At 40.0% G+C, this 15,088-nt stretch overlaps 1 protein-coding gene across 1 annotated transcript in view; it reads right to left on the reverse strand.

Annotated features, from left to right (window-relative positions):
• Positions 1-9,374, reverse strand: part of CARPB (Carbonic anhydrase-related protein B) — a 773,283-nt gene extending 763,909 nt beyond the window's left edge. Inside the window, exon 1 of the mRNA XM_071596722.1 lies at positions 8,255-9,374. Within this exon, the coding sequence (XP_071452823.1) occupies positions 8,255-8,321 (67 nt within the window). The 5' untranslated portion in view covers positions 8,322-9,374. The remainder of the gene's footprint in view (positions 1-8,254) is intronic.
• Positions 9,375-15,088: the final 5,714 nt, after the last annotated feature.

Raw genomic sequence — 15,088 nt, forward strand, 5'->3', positions numbered from 1 at the left:
GTACATATATATATATATATATGTATGTATGTATATCTACATATACATATATATATACACATATATATTTACATATATATATGTATGTATATACACAAGCTAATAGCAACACTTATTTATTGGAAAGATTCGAAATGTTATTTGCTTTCACGTATTTCCTTTGCTAAAAATTCTTATTAATTAGCATCACCTCAAAAAAGAGATGGTGGAGCAGTGAATCAAAAACTTGTTTTGCGATTTTCATGTAAGATAGACTGTGGAGAGGGATGGCACCTTTCTCGCAATCTTACTGCCAGTATTGCATCCTCTATCACGGAGTCTGAGACTTATATTTTCGCCTGCGGTGACTTTCTGCCCGCATTTTCGTTTGGAGGAGGCGATATGAAGTCCATAAATCCCCAGAATTGCAAGTGATGAATGAGTTTTAATAAGGAGAGAGAAACGGAGGGATATGAAGATCGTCCCCGACTCTTTGCCGGAGTGCATGCTTCCCCGCGGTTTCACTCCCGGCGCATCCGATCCCCCCGTCACGACGTGCCGCAAGGAGCCCCGGCACCAGCCGATAAGCTCAAGACCCAAACTGGGTGCCTTTCCGGAGTGAGCCACAACTACAGAATTACTTGGAGAGTTTTGTTGATCGTGCAATACATTAGAATATAAAAGCTGTTGATCCTCCCTTTCTACAAGTTATAATATGTTGTTGAAAATTAGATTAACCATAGTGAAGCAATCCATTGCTAGAATGAGGAGCGTAGTTTTTTAATTATATCTATTTAAAGCAAATGTAAACAAATAAAAGGCAGATACTGAGTTAACGGCAAATTCAATCGTAGGGTAATAGGAACGAGAATATTGAGCAGATTATTGATAATATTGACCAGAGCAAAGATGACCCCTAAATGAAAGAATCAACTCCAAACAATAGATAATTCTAGCCTAGTAATCATAGGGTAACTATTCCTTAAAACTTAAATGCATCGCATTTATACTTCATAGGTAATCGCAGCTAAGAAAGTAAAGGGTTGGAAGTGATGGACAAGTAACCGCTAAATAGTCACAGAAAACAATTATGAGGAATGAATTAGGAAGAGGGTCTTAAGGAAGTGAGTCGGTCTTTGTTTGTGTATAGGTAGTCCACTAGTTAAATTAGGTTTTTTATGAACACAGACTATACAACGATGCATCTACTTGACTCTCCTATCAAAACGTACCCTGACATCCAGCACTACAGTAAGCCCCTCTTCAATTCAGTTTATATCTCCGCCGGCCCCGGTGGCGGAGGGGGAACTTTTTCTTCAGCCAATTCATAGGTCGCGGTTTCGATTCCCGCCAAGGTGGATTTTCCTTAACCTTGGGCATGGGCGTTTTTAAATGTCTACAATGTTGTGTTTTTGGGTTAGCTGGAAGAAGGAACCATACAGTCTCAACCTCACCCCAATAAAAAAATTAAAGAAAGACCTCCCTTCATTGCGTCTAACATGCCGATTCTATTCCCACCCCTTACTTGCTTACACATAGTTTCCCTCCATATCATAGTCTCAAACATCCCATTGCCAATCAAAATGCTCTGCGTACACTTTTCCTGCCTCCTTTGGTTTTCTCTCAGCAATCCTTCTCCTCCCCCACCATTGCCAGCATTTCTTCCTGTCCTCCTTTTTGTTCATTTTACTTTTCCCATCCTTCTTCACACCCTCGTTAAGGTGTATAGATCGCCAAATGCGCCAGTCTAAAAAATAGAAATATAAAAGTAATCGGAGGCAGTTCCAGTTTACAATTCACGGACGAACGTCATTGAAGAAACCAATTAAACTAAATTACTAACTAAATAACTCCACAGGCAAAGAAGAATCATCAGAAAAAATGATTAAAGAAACGATAATAATGGAGATGCAGTCAAGGGCAGTTCAATAGAATAGTTCAATAGAATGGTTGGTAAAAACCATTCCAAAGGTTATTCCACGTGGATTATCATGATCAAGTTGCGGATATAAAATTCCTCACAATCATACAGCTTCCTCAATTCCCACGATACATCCGTATCACAACACATGCATTTTTCCACAAATATTTTCACGCGAAATTCACTGTCGAAAAGGGTTTCATACTGCTTTGACATGTATCCATCACATCTTATAGCAATAAGCGAGCTAAAAATTTAAAATATATGCAATCATTTTTTTATTTTGAAAATATATGTGCACACCTTAATATGGAGCGTAATTTTGTACTGCGGGGAAACTTGGTCGTTGAAGAAAGATTATAGGAGTAGATATTTGAGATGTGAACGTGGGAAAGGAAGATAAAACTAAAATAGACGGAGGCAAGAGTGAAAACAAACTCAAAAGTCCTGGTCATTTTAGTCGAGGAGAGAGGGTGATTCCGAGAAATCACAAGGAGACTAAAAAAGTGGATTCAGAGAATTGCGTTCGGTAATGGTATTTTTAATGCTTTTACAGAATGGAGAGCGTTAGGCAAGAAAGGTTAAGGGGAGCAAAAGAATTGGGAATATTAGATGAAATGAAGGGAGGCAGAAATAATGGTAAATTGAAGAAGGGTTTATTGTGGTTTGGGTTTGTAAGTAGCGTCTTGGTGGGCGTAGATAGCGTAGGTATGTAGTAGTGATAAGCTAGTAAGTCCTTTCAAAATCTTGTGCATGGCACCCATATTTAGTTTCATATTTGGAAAAATAGCGTTAAAATTAATCATGAATTGTTGTCTTTAGAGACATTTTTACCGTGGTAGTATTCACACTGTTTTTATTTAACTTTTCTCACTCGGTCAGTAAATTCAATTTATTTAGAATAACACGGACAAGCGTTTGATAGATTAATGACAATATTTGTATTTCTTTCACGCTCTATTCAACACTCTACGAGGAATGTAAATGACTTTTCCACATTTTGCAAGTTAATGCTTACACGTTTAACTTGAGAAATGATACTCTTACGCCTGTAGTTTCGAAATTCTCTATAAAATTCACCCTAAATAATTAATTTCTTAAGACACACAACTTTATATCGTTAAAAATATGATTTTAATTCCAATAAATGGCAAAGCATTCCGTAAAGAATTTATCAAAATGTACTAGTTAACATTTAAGAAGTTATGATTGCCTACAAGAGATCAGTTACAATATCTTTTGAACCTATATTTTCATGGGAAGTCTTAATCCTTTTTCCAAGACTATTTTCATATTGATCATATATTCGAGGATTTAAAGGTGTAATTGTCCTGATATAATTTTTTAACATCTAAAATTTAGGTTCATGTATTTTTATAAGTTTTTGTTTATCATATTTTTTCAGACATTTCACCAATATTTATAATCAATAATACTCCATAAAAACTATCGTTTAAGTAAAATTGAAGGATTTTGTCCTCAGAATTGTTGACAGCAATTGAACAAAACAAAAAAAAACGGTAAACAATGCCTTCATTGTCGGTATTGATAAAAAAGGATTGGAGTAAACGACTCCACGCCGACCTGGACAATCGTCATCTACTTGGAGAAGAGCAATGCAGCGATGAATAACTGATCAGCAGCCAGCCCTGATATCTATGATTACTTTCTTAAAACATCGTTTGAGGGATTCTGCCTGAAAAACGCTAAAAATGTTAGGAATTAATTCAAATATGAATGCGTTTTTCATCCTAAGTTCCAACTGCAAGCTGTTGTTATTCTTTGGCTACATTTCATTTACGTGCAATGAGGAAAAAAACAATTTTTCCTTTTTAAACATTTCCACAATACGCTCACAATGCGTTTTATTCATTTTCTCGTCATAAATATTAATAAAATATGCAAATAGTTAACCGATCGGCAAAACTCCGCACGCCTGCTGTAGCTTTAGTTCATATCATTCGTGAATGCCAAATTTGAAAAATTGTTAACCATGACGTAATTTCGGCCATGATATTACTTAAGTGCAATCAAAGTTGAGTATTTTTTTCATGAAAGTGATTAGAAAAGAAAATTTTTCTACATTAAGCCATAATGATACCTCCGAACTATCAGTTCCGTTGTATTTTTAAAAGTTTAGAGAATCCGTCGTATAAATTAATTTTAATTTAGAAGTCAATTTAGTTTATGCTTAACAGTAATTCAGCAATAATTTCAATTAGGATTTTTACCCTATCTCTGTGAAATAGGAATTCAGCTACTGATCAAACGCTCCTATGTTCCAATGTCTAATAATGTCATGACATTTATGTATTCAAGCCGCGTAGTGACTACCTGGTGTTTAGAACTTCTCAGGAAAACGAATATTAATACAGGGAAAGGAACCGCGCCCCTATTTGGAGGAGTGGAATTCACATTCAAATTTATGTGAATTTCACTTTTCCTAAAAATCAGGATTGATCTCTATTCTCACCTATGGGAACTAAATTGCAAGTGGGCATGCATTCATATGGATGAATGTGAGTTGAAATTTAAAAATTAATATTCAGTCGAAAATAAATATTAATGATTTAGTCGAAATCCAATTAATGGTAAATTTGCTGTAAATAATGTGTCCGTCCGCGGGAAATGGAATAGGAATACCTGCCTCTTTTGGTGCATATCCAATTCAAGGCGCACCTGATAATGGGGAATAACTACCATTATTCCTGCCTCCCTCCCCATGAAAATAGACGGACTGTCACCACATGGACTTGCTTAGGACATAATTCGATAGAGGAAACGATGACAGGATCTGAGATAAACCAATTCCCCCAACAATTTGCGGTCATTTCACAGCAGCACCCACGAATGAGGAGGTGGGTAAACTTCCTCGAGATAAGTACCCACATTTATGTCATTTTCAATGACAAATGTAGCATTGAAATCTAAACTAAATAACATTTTCCGTTGAGGGCGGATAAAGCGATATTCAGTCGACAGCCGTGAGGTGAAAAAATGGCATCGAGTCGTTCCTCCTTATCACGCCACGGGTTTGCAAGAGTTGGACGAACAGCCAATGTTTCCATATCTCACGCGATTTCCAAAGATCGTATTCCAGCGCGCTGCGCCTATAAATCTAAAATGTGCCACTAATTTGGACGTAATTTCCGCGTGACGTTCAACTGAGCGAAATTTTTTTTTCCTCCCCATCATCGAAGGCAGTGCACCACAAACGGAGATAAATATTAAATCCTGTTATTGAAGCGGTTTATCGATAATTCAATGGCAAAGCGTAGAACAAGAGCAGTCTATCCGTATTTCCATCCCTGTGACTGGCATATTTGCTTTACCGTTGACGGAGCTGAGTCTAAATTATCCTAGGTCACGACGATTTTGTGAAATCGTCCATCTGCCATCATATATGAAAAATCTTTCCGACCTATTTGTCTCGAGTTCGCTCAAGAAACGATGAAAACACCCTTATTGAATGATTTTCATCGATACAAGTAAATAGGAAACGTTGGTTTTCGGGTGCCAATCGCAAAGGACGAATGATTCATGTATTAATATCTACAGCGATCATAAACAGTCCTAAAAAATCACTTCGCCAAAATTTGTCATGATTGCCTTACCTCATTATATTAAGTATGGAAGCAAAATAGTATGGCCTTTTACTCACTTCTTTTTTTTGGGATTGTCTATGCCAGTTATGATGTGTATTTGAAACGAGGTAATTAGCGAGAAGAGTATATTTCAGTAATACGTATGTAAATTATATTCATTAATAAGTAAATATTTGAAAAAATGTACGAGTATGCAATAACTTCACGCTAACTAACCGCACATGCTTTAGAATTCACACACTTTTTGCCTTTTGTTGCTTGGGATGAGACTGTGTGCTTGTAGCGTAATTTTCCATTTACATGCTTGGAAGAATGTATGAAGGAATTCGAAAATACAATTTTTCGGTACTGATGCCGACAAATTCCAATTCTAGCGGAGAGAATTTACCATTTATGCTTATTCCAGTATTTTGCTTAAAACTCTGTGATGAATTTATTAACTTATATAAAATTATTATGAAATAAAAGTGTAAAAGGGGATGGTATGTTCGCCTAATCGTCATTCTAAGAATCATACCTACAACATCCATGATTAAGTATATAAGCTGTAAGCGAATTATTCAAAAAATATTGGCACAATTGGTTTCATGAGAAATGTCCTATGCATTCAAACGGCTGTTCTTTCTAATTTTAAACTAGTTATATCGTTAATTTTTTTCAATTTTCCTCCTTTCATCACACGATACATTATGATACATGATATAATTATCAAAACAAGTGATATTTTCTACTAGTGGGTGACTCGCACTTTTTATTTAATTTATTTGCAGAAGGCAAATCAAATTTCACACGCATTTACTATACCCTTGAATACTTATTAGCAGAAATCGTTTTTTGAAAACTCACGGATAGATCTAACGTTTCATAATCCCACCGTTTTGTCTTCTAATAGACGTTTAGAGCTCACTTCTATAAAATGAATACCCATTCAAAAGATCTTTAACCAATGGTTAAAAAACACCCTTTTGATAACGTCATCGTCCATTGAATTTGAGTTGAGTCATGGATGGATAACTGCCCGTTTCAATTGATGCAAACGATGGTGGCTTGGCACAGAGAATCCTTAAAATTACCGGAAAAACTTTAAGACGGACATAAACTAATATTCCACATGATACTTAGATTAATGAATGAATAAAATATAATATTTTCATTGGAAATATCACTTGTTATACATACAACCATGCAGTCAAAAATGCATTGTGTGCACCTGATTCAATCACTCATTATGTCTTCAATTGTAAATAGATAAATTTAAGCCACACCAAGAAATTCGTTCTCACCATGTGAATACTTTTGTGCAATGCGATACTGATGGAACAAAGTTGAAGCACACGGTAAATTTGATTCAATAAAAGAATAGTAGTTATAATTGCTGTGCATTACACAGCTTTTTATGATGTTATACGCTTTGGATATTTATTTTTCGACAAATCATCATCATGGTGACCATAATAGCTTACTGAATTTGTTGAAAAAATTAAAATTCAGTTTTAAAGGGAATTTCATAATGTTGTTTGTGATGTTCATTATAATGTGTTTATTTGCGATGTTCATAATGTATTGTTTCCAATTCTTTGGCACTTGGAAACATGGCATCTATTTTTACAATACCCCGTTTTTTTAGTATCAATGCATTGTGGCAATTGTAGTCAACATGAGAAGTTAGCTTATTCTCATACATAAGTATGCAAAAATGTAATCATAGAATTTTTCTTAGAATGAACGGTATGTTCGTGCATACATTAATAATCCGTTCTATCGAAGGTTTCCGTTTTTATCCGATACATTTTTACTTTTTAATTCTTGTCAAGACATGAAAATTAAGATTCACCAAGGTTAAACTGGTAATATGCAGCAAGTCAACATTCGGACAGAAAACTTTTTATACGTACGAAGATTGCAATCCGTCGCTCACAAATTTCAATACAAGCATTAATACAATGAGTCCTAAATCTGTGATTAAAAAGGATTTTTACCGGAATTTTATTGTATTAGTCTTCTATTTACCTTCCTCGTTCACTACCGATGAAATTCTTGACTTTGCCTATTACATTTATTGTATACCAAATCTGGCATCTCTCGAGAAAATAGAAAGGTTTCATGATTTGAAAAAATATGTCAGTGCTACCAACACTTATTTACTATACTATGCATTTCAACTAACAGCACTTTGTTTATGATAACTTCTAAATTATTTTTCCCTGAATGAAATCTTACTACAGGTCTTTTAGGATTACACTCTGATATGATCACCACGGTATTATCGTGCAGTGTAAAACGTCTCGCCTTTATTACTCTTTACAAAAGTTAATCCATAAACCAAAAGCGTCAAGAATAGTTTTAAAATCTTCAATTTATCAATCTCCAAATATACCCAATAACTGAACAAACGTGTGATTCATCCTCACTGGTCCCTCTGCATGACTAACTTTCCGTTTGTAAACCCATATAAAGTTTTTTTATCTGGAAGCGTTTTGATTGAAAGTTGCAGTGGAATTGGCGAGAAACCTCAGCCGAACCACATTTTAAAAAAAATCCACATTACAACTTACTACCACATGACAAACGTATCATATGGTGCGCGATATTGGGTGTCTGCTGCATGTCTACAAGTCACACCGAGCCTCCCTCTTGTGTGGACGCATAAAATGTCACACGCCACGGATCGCAATGGAAGTCCCCCATCTCTCCCGTCCCAGATATAAAACATGTCAAATCCCAACGAAAAGAAAACCGCGGGACTCACCGTGATCTTCCAAGAGGATCATGTGGAGCAGAAAAGCAGCGACGAATCTCTTTAGTAACGGAACCATTGTCGCCGGAGGGAGTCTTCGACGGGGGCCCGGGATCCAAGGCTCTTTGATCGCACCGCTTCCTTCTTCCTGTCGCGTTGGCGGGGATGTGATTCACTCCCCCAGTGGGACACGGGCGGCGGACGGCAGGGCCATAGATCCACGAGGAATTTGAGAATGGCTCAAGGCGAGAGAAGAGTCGGCCGCCTTTTAGGAGTCCCCACGTCGAGAAGCCTTCACAAGGCGGAAGAATCCGATATTTTCCGCACCATTGTGGATTTTACGACGAGAAATCCGTGAGATTCGGAGTTGGATAGTTTCCCTCTACCTTGGCACTGGAAACATCCGATGCCTTTCCTATCTCTGAGGGAACCGGAACAGCTCCCCCGGCCGAGTAGGTCGGTTTGAACGTGGGTGAGGGAGACAAGCGTATCGGGAGGAACTTAGCGGGAGACGACCAGGTGACACGGTCTCGGCGAACCCCGGCGACCCTCACCGGCGGCGTTGGATCCCACTCGCCGCCACTCTCTCCTCTACTTCGCCCCTCGCCTCGCCTCAGCGCCGGAGGGAAGACGCGGCGGCGCCCAATCGAATTCTTCTCGGCGCGTGTCGAATTGGGTACGCAAGCCTGCCGAAAACCGGTTGCGGGGCGACAATAATTTCTTACTCTTTTAATTCATTCAAAGGAAACCCTTCCTGCCCTCACTTCCTGGCTGAGAGGGAATCTCTAAGGATATGGTCGTGGCCGGTTTTCGTTTCAACACATCCCAGTAAGAAGCGTCACGTAGAAAATTAAAAATAAAAGGCCGTGCGGTTTTCCTCGGGAACCAAATGTGTGAGACGGAATGAGAAGGAAAATATAAAAGGATATCGAAGGTTTTTTACGATACCAGGATATTGTTTTTTTAAGGTAAAATAAACTTTCGAAATTTTTTTCTCCCTTTCCACTCCTACTCTCTTTCCTGCTTTTAGGCGTTGAATTCTATCGCGCAGAAGAGCTGATCAATCCGCCGGGGCAGGTCACGAATACCCACGAACCCCCCTCCCACGTGCCGCTCCGTCATCCAAAGCCAGTCAGACCGATTCCCTCTTTTATGCCCCCCTTATATCTTTTCCCACTGCCACCTCCGCTATATCCTGACCCTGCTTCCCTCCCCACAACCCCAACCCCCCCCCAACGTGACCCTGGCTCTCTCCCTGGGTATGTAATAATAAATAATATTGTGTTCTCAGAGCAAGCCTTCAGTTTCCTTACACTGGAGCTACTCTTCCTTAGTCACGCTCTAAGTCCTCTCTTCCTGAAAAAATTCAAACAATTACTCAACAGTCAGTTCATTTACACTCAATGGAATACTAAACTGTTTTTGAAGAGTTCAGGAAACTTTTCAATTTATTTTGAAATGTCTGCGCACTGCAGCTTCATTTTAAATCCAATACTTTTTACGCCTATGAGTAATAATATTTACCTAAAGTCTTGTGAGTCGTTACTGAAATGCTTTCCCAATCATCAATAAAATCCTTCTGAACCACCAAAAGAATAATTACCTTTTGGTTTTATAAAAAATTACGAGAGAACTGGGAGAACAATGGGCTATAATAAATTGTATTAAAAATAGTACTCTCGAGATTTCAATTAAACCTGACCGACTAATTCCAGGTTACAGCATCAGTGTTGATTTAACATTAACTTTCGCAAACCTTACTCGAACGTTTCAAGTGTCTTCTCTTTTTTTTCAAGTTCATTAAAATAATTTAATCATTATTTATCTAAATAAAAATACTTTCGAATTTACATAATTCATTCCAAAGAATATTTTTTTTAATGATTCGGCACACATACAGATTACACATTTTCAAAAAATGGACATAAAGAGAGAAAACAAAATTAATTTGAAATATAAATAGAAAAACAAATAGGGTAATCAAAAAATTCTACCAGCTAAATAAATGTTATCGCGTACTGCAAAAAGGTGAATCTTCTTCCGATTGAAACACACTTCCTCTAAACGAAAAAAATTGGACGAGCTCCAAAACGGAAAAACCTCCTGTTTTACCAATAGTTTTGAAGAGCACAAAATCGCAAGTCGTTCACATACAGGCTTTTTAGATATATAAAAATCGGCTTTCACAATTTCGCGATCTAATCGGCAATTAAAGTAACCCGCACGCGTAATTTAGAATCCATATCCAAACAAACTGGGCACCGCCATCCTCGGTGGAAAGACAAATTCCTCTAAGAGGGTTGGGGGTTTGAGGAATGAATCCCTCACCGCGGAGGGGACCTTCGGGCGTCAAACTTTCCACCGCCGCGTCGGGAGGAAAGGGAGAGAGAGAGAGAGAGAGAGAGAGAGAGAGAGATAAAAGGGCACGGAAAAGCGGTCGAGAGAATGGGTGGGAAAGAACAACTTCCTTATCGGGGCCGGCGGCGTGCCGCTCTGGGGTCGTCTGAGGCGGTCACACGAGGCAAGCAGAAAGCAGTGGCGCGCGCCCACCACTTTATCTCGGGCGGGAAGAGAGGGAGGCGCGTGCCGGCGCCGGCCAATCAAATGGGTCGCTCTGAACCTCCTCGCGAATCTTGGCGCGCGCGGGAAGAGCGACCATTCGGTCGCCGGGGGCGGGTAATCCGCGGGCGCACGGCGGCTCTCTCTCTCTCGCCGGCGGAGTGGTCCCCCTCTCAGGCGGAGAGCCTCAACTGGCCGCTCCCGCCGACACGCGAGGGAATCGGGGAAAAGACACGGGGCCACCGCGCCTCTCCCGGAGCACAACTAGGGAAGGCGAGGGTGGAGAGAAGGTTGCGAGAGGCCGCGTGTGCGGAAGGGATGAGAGAGAAAGGGCGCTTCCCGCAGCGAGAGCGAGACGGAAGCACGTCTCGGCTCAGACTGCCTGCTGGTCGGCTCTCGTGGCCGAGTAGTTGCGCCGCGGGACTCGGAGAGGAGGGGGAAGGGCGGGAGGGAGGGGGGGCGAGTCGGCGCGCGGAGTGGGAGTGCAGTGGGAGACGTGAGGGGGGTGTGTGGGTAAAGGGGAGGGAAAGTGCGATGGGGTGTGGGGTGAGCCAGGGGTGGGGCGCGGATGGCGTGTAGTAAAGTCGTCCTCCACAACACGTCTTTCTTCCCTCTCCTGACGCCCCATCCGACCACCCCTCCCCTCTCCGATTTTCCCCTCTATTTCCATCACCCCCCTCCCCCACTAATCCTCTCCCTTCCAACCATTCCCTCCCTCCAGGCCACGCCACAACACTGCGTGCGGCCCGTATTGGATCGGGGAGGAGAGGGGAGTTACCGGGGAGGGGGGTGGCAATTTTTCCACCTTCGAGAACGCTTATCGCATCCGCGCTCTTCCCGTCGCCGACTTGCGCGTCGCACCTTCCCCGACCCGCGGCCCCTGCTCTCACCTGTCTGCAGTTTCCACCCCGGATATCATTAGTGGAGTGGACGGTCTCGAGCTAAGAATAGTGAATAGTGGTCGTCATAATTAGGAAGGACGCGCAAATGCAGAAATGTACTTCACCAAATTTATTGAGCATTGAAAGATTGTTCGCTTATTTCATCCCCAAATAAGGTGGAACGAATCTGCGTTCCACCTCGATTGGAAAAATTCCTTTTGAAACAAAATTTGCCTGTTTATCCTTTCTTTGTTCTTTACCGAACAAATTGGAATTGGCATCTGAGGGAAATGACGAATGAAATAATTGAGATTTTCTAAGTTCATCACATGGCTAAAATCCAAGCTTGACTCTTTCACTCTAAGTATACCTCGATTTTGCGGACAGTTTTTAATACATCTACGTGTGTTTGCCCTTATATTGCGGAGACCCGACTATTCTTCCGTGTCAGTCAACCGACACGTCTGGTAAATACTGTCTTTGCACTTGCTGGAAGAAATTTACCAAATTGTCATTCTACACGAGTCACAGCCCCATACTTATTTAAAATGATTCCCATTAATGAACAAATGTCCATTTTTTTGACATTAAAAATACTCACGTGAACCGGGGTCGATATATTGATCCTTATTTTTTTCAAATCAGGGGTCGACAGTGATGGACATATGCCACTCATATTCCCTGTATAAAGAAATACTTATTTATTTTAGAGATATAGTTTTGACTGTATACACTTGGTACTAAAATGATTCGTCATTATGTATTTATCGTTTCTTTTAAATAGCTGAAAGGTATTGTAATTGTCCACTGCATCAGCGATAATTATATTTGTTAATTAAATTAATCTACTCAAAATAAAATATTCTAATATAATGGTATTTCCGATTTGAAAGTTGTAATTTGGTCAATAAAAAATTCAGGTATTTAGCATTATACTAAAATGAAAAAAAAACAGTGATAGTGATTTCAGAGTTCGAAATTTATTAAATGATCGGATATGTACGCTACGCATCATAACGCGTTATATTTTTGCAAAATGTAGGAAAATCAAATTTAAATGTGTTTCATTTAAGAGGGATAGGATATGGCAATGGCAAATGGCTCGTTTTACAAACCAAGATGAACTTCAAATTTTTCCAATTTAATGAGGAAGTTGTTGGCCATTAAGAGAGTGTGTAGCCATATATTGGCTCCGGTTTCAATTCCCAGGGAGGTTTTTGTGCACCCTCAACCTAACACAAGACATGTGAATTTTCAGTGGCCAGACAATTTCCTAATTTCCCAATTTCCTAACAAACCACCAAACCAAAAGCGGTACAAGGAAGGGAACTGCTCTTGTGCCCTGATATGTGGATTTCACTTGCTGTTGGTATGAGTACTCGTACTAGGAGATCTCCATTCACACTCATCAGAGTTAACTTCGAGGAAATTACGGTGAGTATCATTCGCACAATTGACGACAACACGTTAAAAAACTCTACGTAGTTTGGAAGGCAAGAACATACTACCTCCATCATGCACCCCATAACATAATAATGGACAAAAATATGAACAAGTACTCTACTTAATAATGAACTTGGGCTCCTAGGCCTTTATTTCCGGAAAGGTAAGATTTAAGCTATCGAAGAACTTATAGCACAACAAATCCTCGCAACGACAAACAGACAGATATAGCACAGAAGAAGGCCGAATCATATATAATTAATCTTAGGTAATCTAACGGTTAACGTAGGTTTTTGGATGGACATAATTACTAATTAAATAATTTGTGACCCCTAGCAAAACACAACATCCTATTCTACATCAGATCCCTCTTCAGCTCTCAGTACTTTCCTCCTCCTTTCATCCCGTCCAACATCCCTATCCTATTCCTTCCCTTTCCTCGTTTGCCTAACAGTCTCCCCTCTATTACAGTCTTCAACATCCCGCTGCCGGTCAATACCCCCTTCATCCTTTTTTCCTGCCTCCATAGGATTGCTCCCAACAAACCCCTGTCCTCGCCCACCATACCAAGTACTTCCTCATTTGTTTTCTTCTCTGTACATTTCACCTTCTCAATTCTTCTCCACACCCACATTTCAACAGCCTCCAATCTACGTCTATCCTCCTGCTTCAATGACCACGTTTCCGCGCCGTACATAACTACGCTCTATATCAAAGTTTTTACGAGTCTTTTCTTAATATACTTGCTCAACGTCCCTGTCATCAACTCCCTCCTCCTACTGAAAGCTTCTTTGCCTAGCCCAATTCTTCTCCTTACGTCCCTACTACTTTGACCGTGTTGGTCCAAAACACTTCCGAGATACGTAAACTGTTCTACCTGCTCTATTTTAATGTTTAGCTTAGCTTTTTTCCTTCTAGAAAATCGCATAACCTTTGCTTTATTAATATTGATTCTCATCCCATACCTGTCGCACTGAATTTACAATTCACTATGCAATACTTGCAACCCCTTGACTAACTGACAAACTATAGCATGGTCATCAGCAAACCTAACTGATTTTACGAATTCCCCGCCCACTTTCATTCCTACGTCCAGTTCTTCCCATGACTCTTTAATCATTTCCTCTGCATGCAGGTTGAACAGCAACGGTGATAACACTGATCATCCTGTCCTAACACTGCCCATCCGGATTCCCCGTTCCCCACTCGCACCTGTGCAGTCTGAGACATTTACAAGTTGCGGATTAGCCTCCTTTCCCTCCAATCTGTTCCTATTTTCTGCAATAAACTCATTAGTTTTTCCCAATTCACTCTATCAAACGCTTTTTCGAAATCTACGAAACAGGCAAATACCTTCTGGTTGTGTTCTATATTCCTCTCGATTAATAATTTCATTACTGCAATGGCATCACGCGTACCTCTCCCCTTCCTAAACCCAAACTGATCATCCCCTAAGTAATCATTTACCCTACTCTCTATTCTTTTGCTTATGATCCTGAGAACAACTTTAGTTGCGTGGGATATAAAACGATTATGTCCTCTAACTGATCTTATATCCTATCAACCTCTTCTTCCTTATGGTTTCTCGGTGGCATGTATACCTGAATAATAACCAAGTTCGTCGCTTCTGCTTTTATATCTCCTAGTTATAATCCATCCGTTACCTGCTCTATGTTTATTACTCTTCCTCCTACCTCTTCATTTAATACTATGGCAACCCCTCGTTGGCTCTCGTCCCCCTCGCTGTATATTATTCTATACTTATCACTCCAGTAATCCCCGCTATCCTTCCATCTCACCTCGCATAGACCTAAAATATCTATATTTCCCCTTTCCATCTCTCGCTTAACATTCTCCAATTTCCCTGTCCTCATCATTGTCCTAACATTCCACGTTCCTATTCTAACTAATGTGGTCTTCTTCTCCTGCGTCTTCTGTCCTGCTGCTGCCGGTTTTCCCTTGC

This window comes from Hetaerina americana, unplaced genomic scaffold (genome assembly GCF_022747635.1).
Source record: "Hetaerina americana unplaced genomic scaffold, ioHetAmer1.1.p SCAF_8, whole genome shotgun sequence".
NCBI lineage: Eukaryota > Metazoa > Arthropoda > Insecta > Odonata > Calopterygidae > Hetaerina > Hetaerina americana.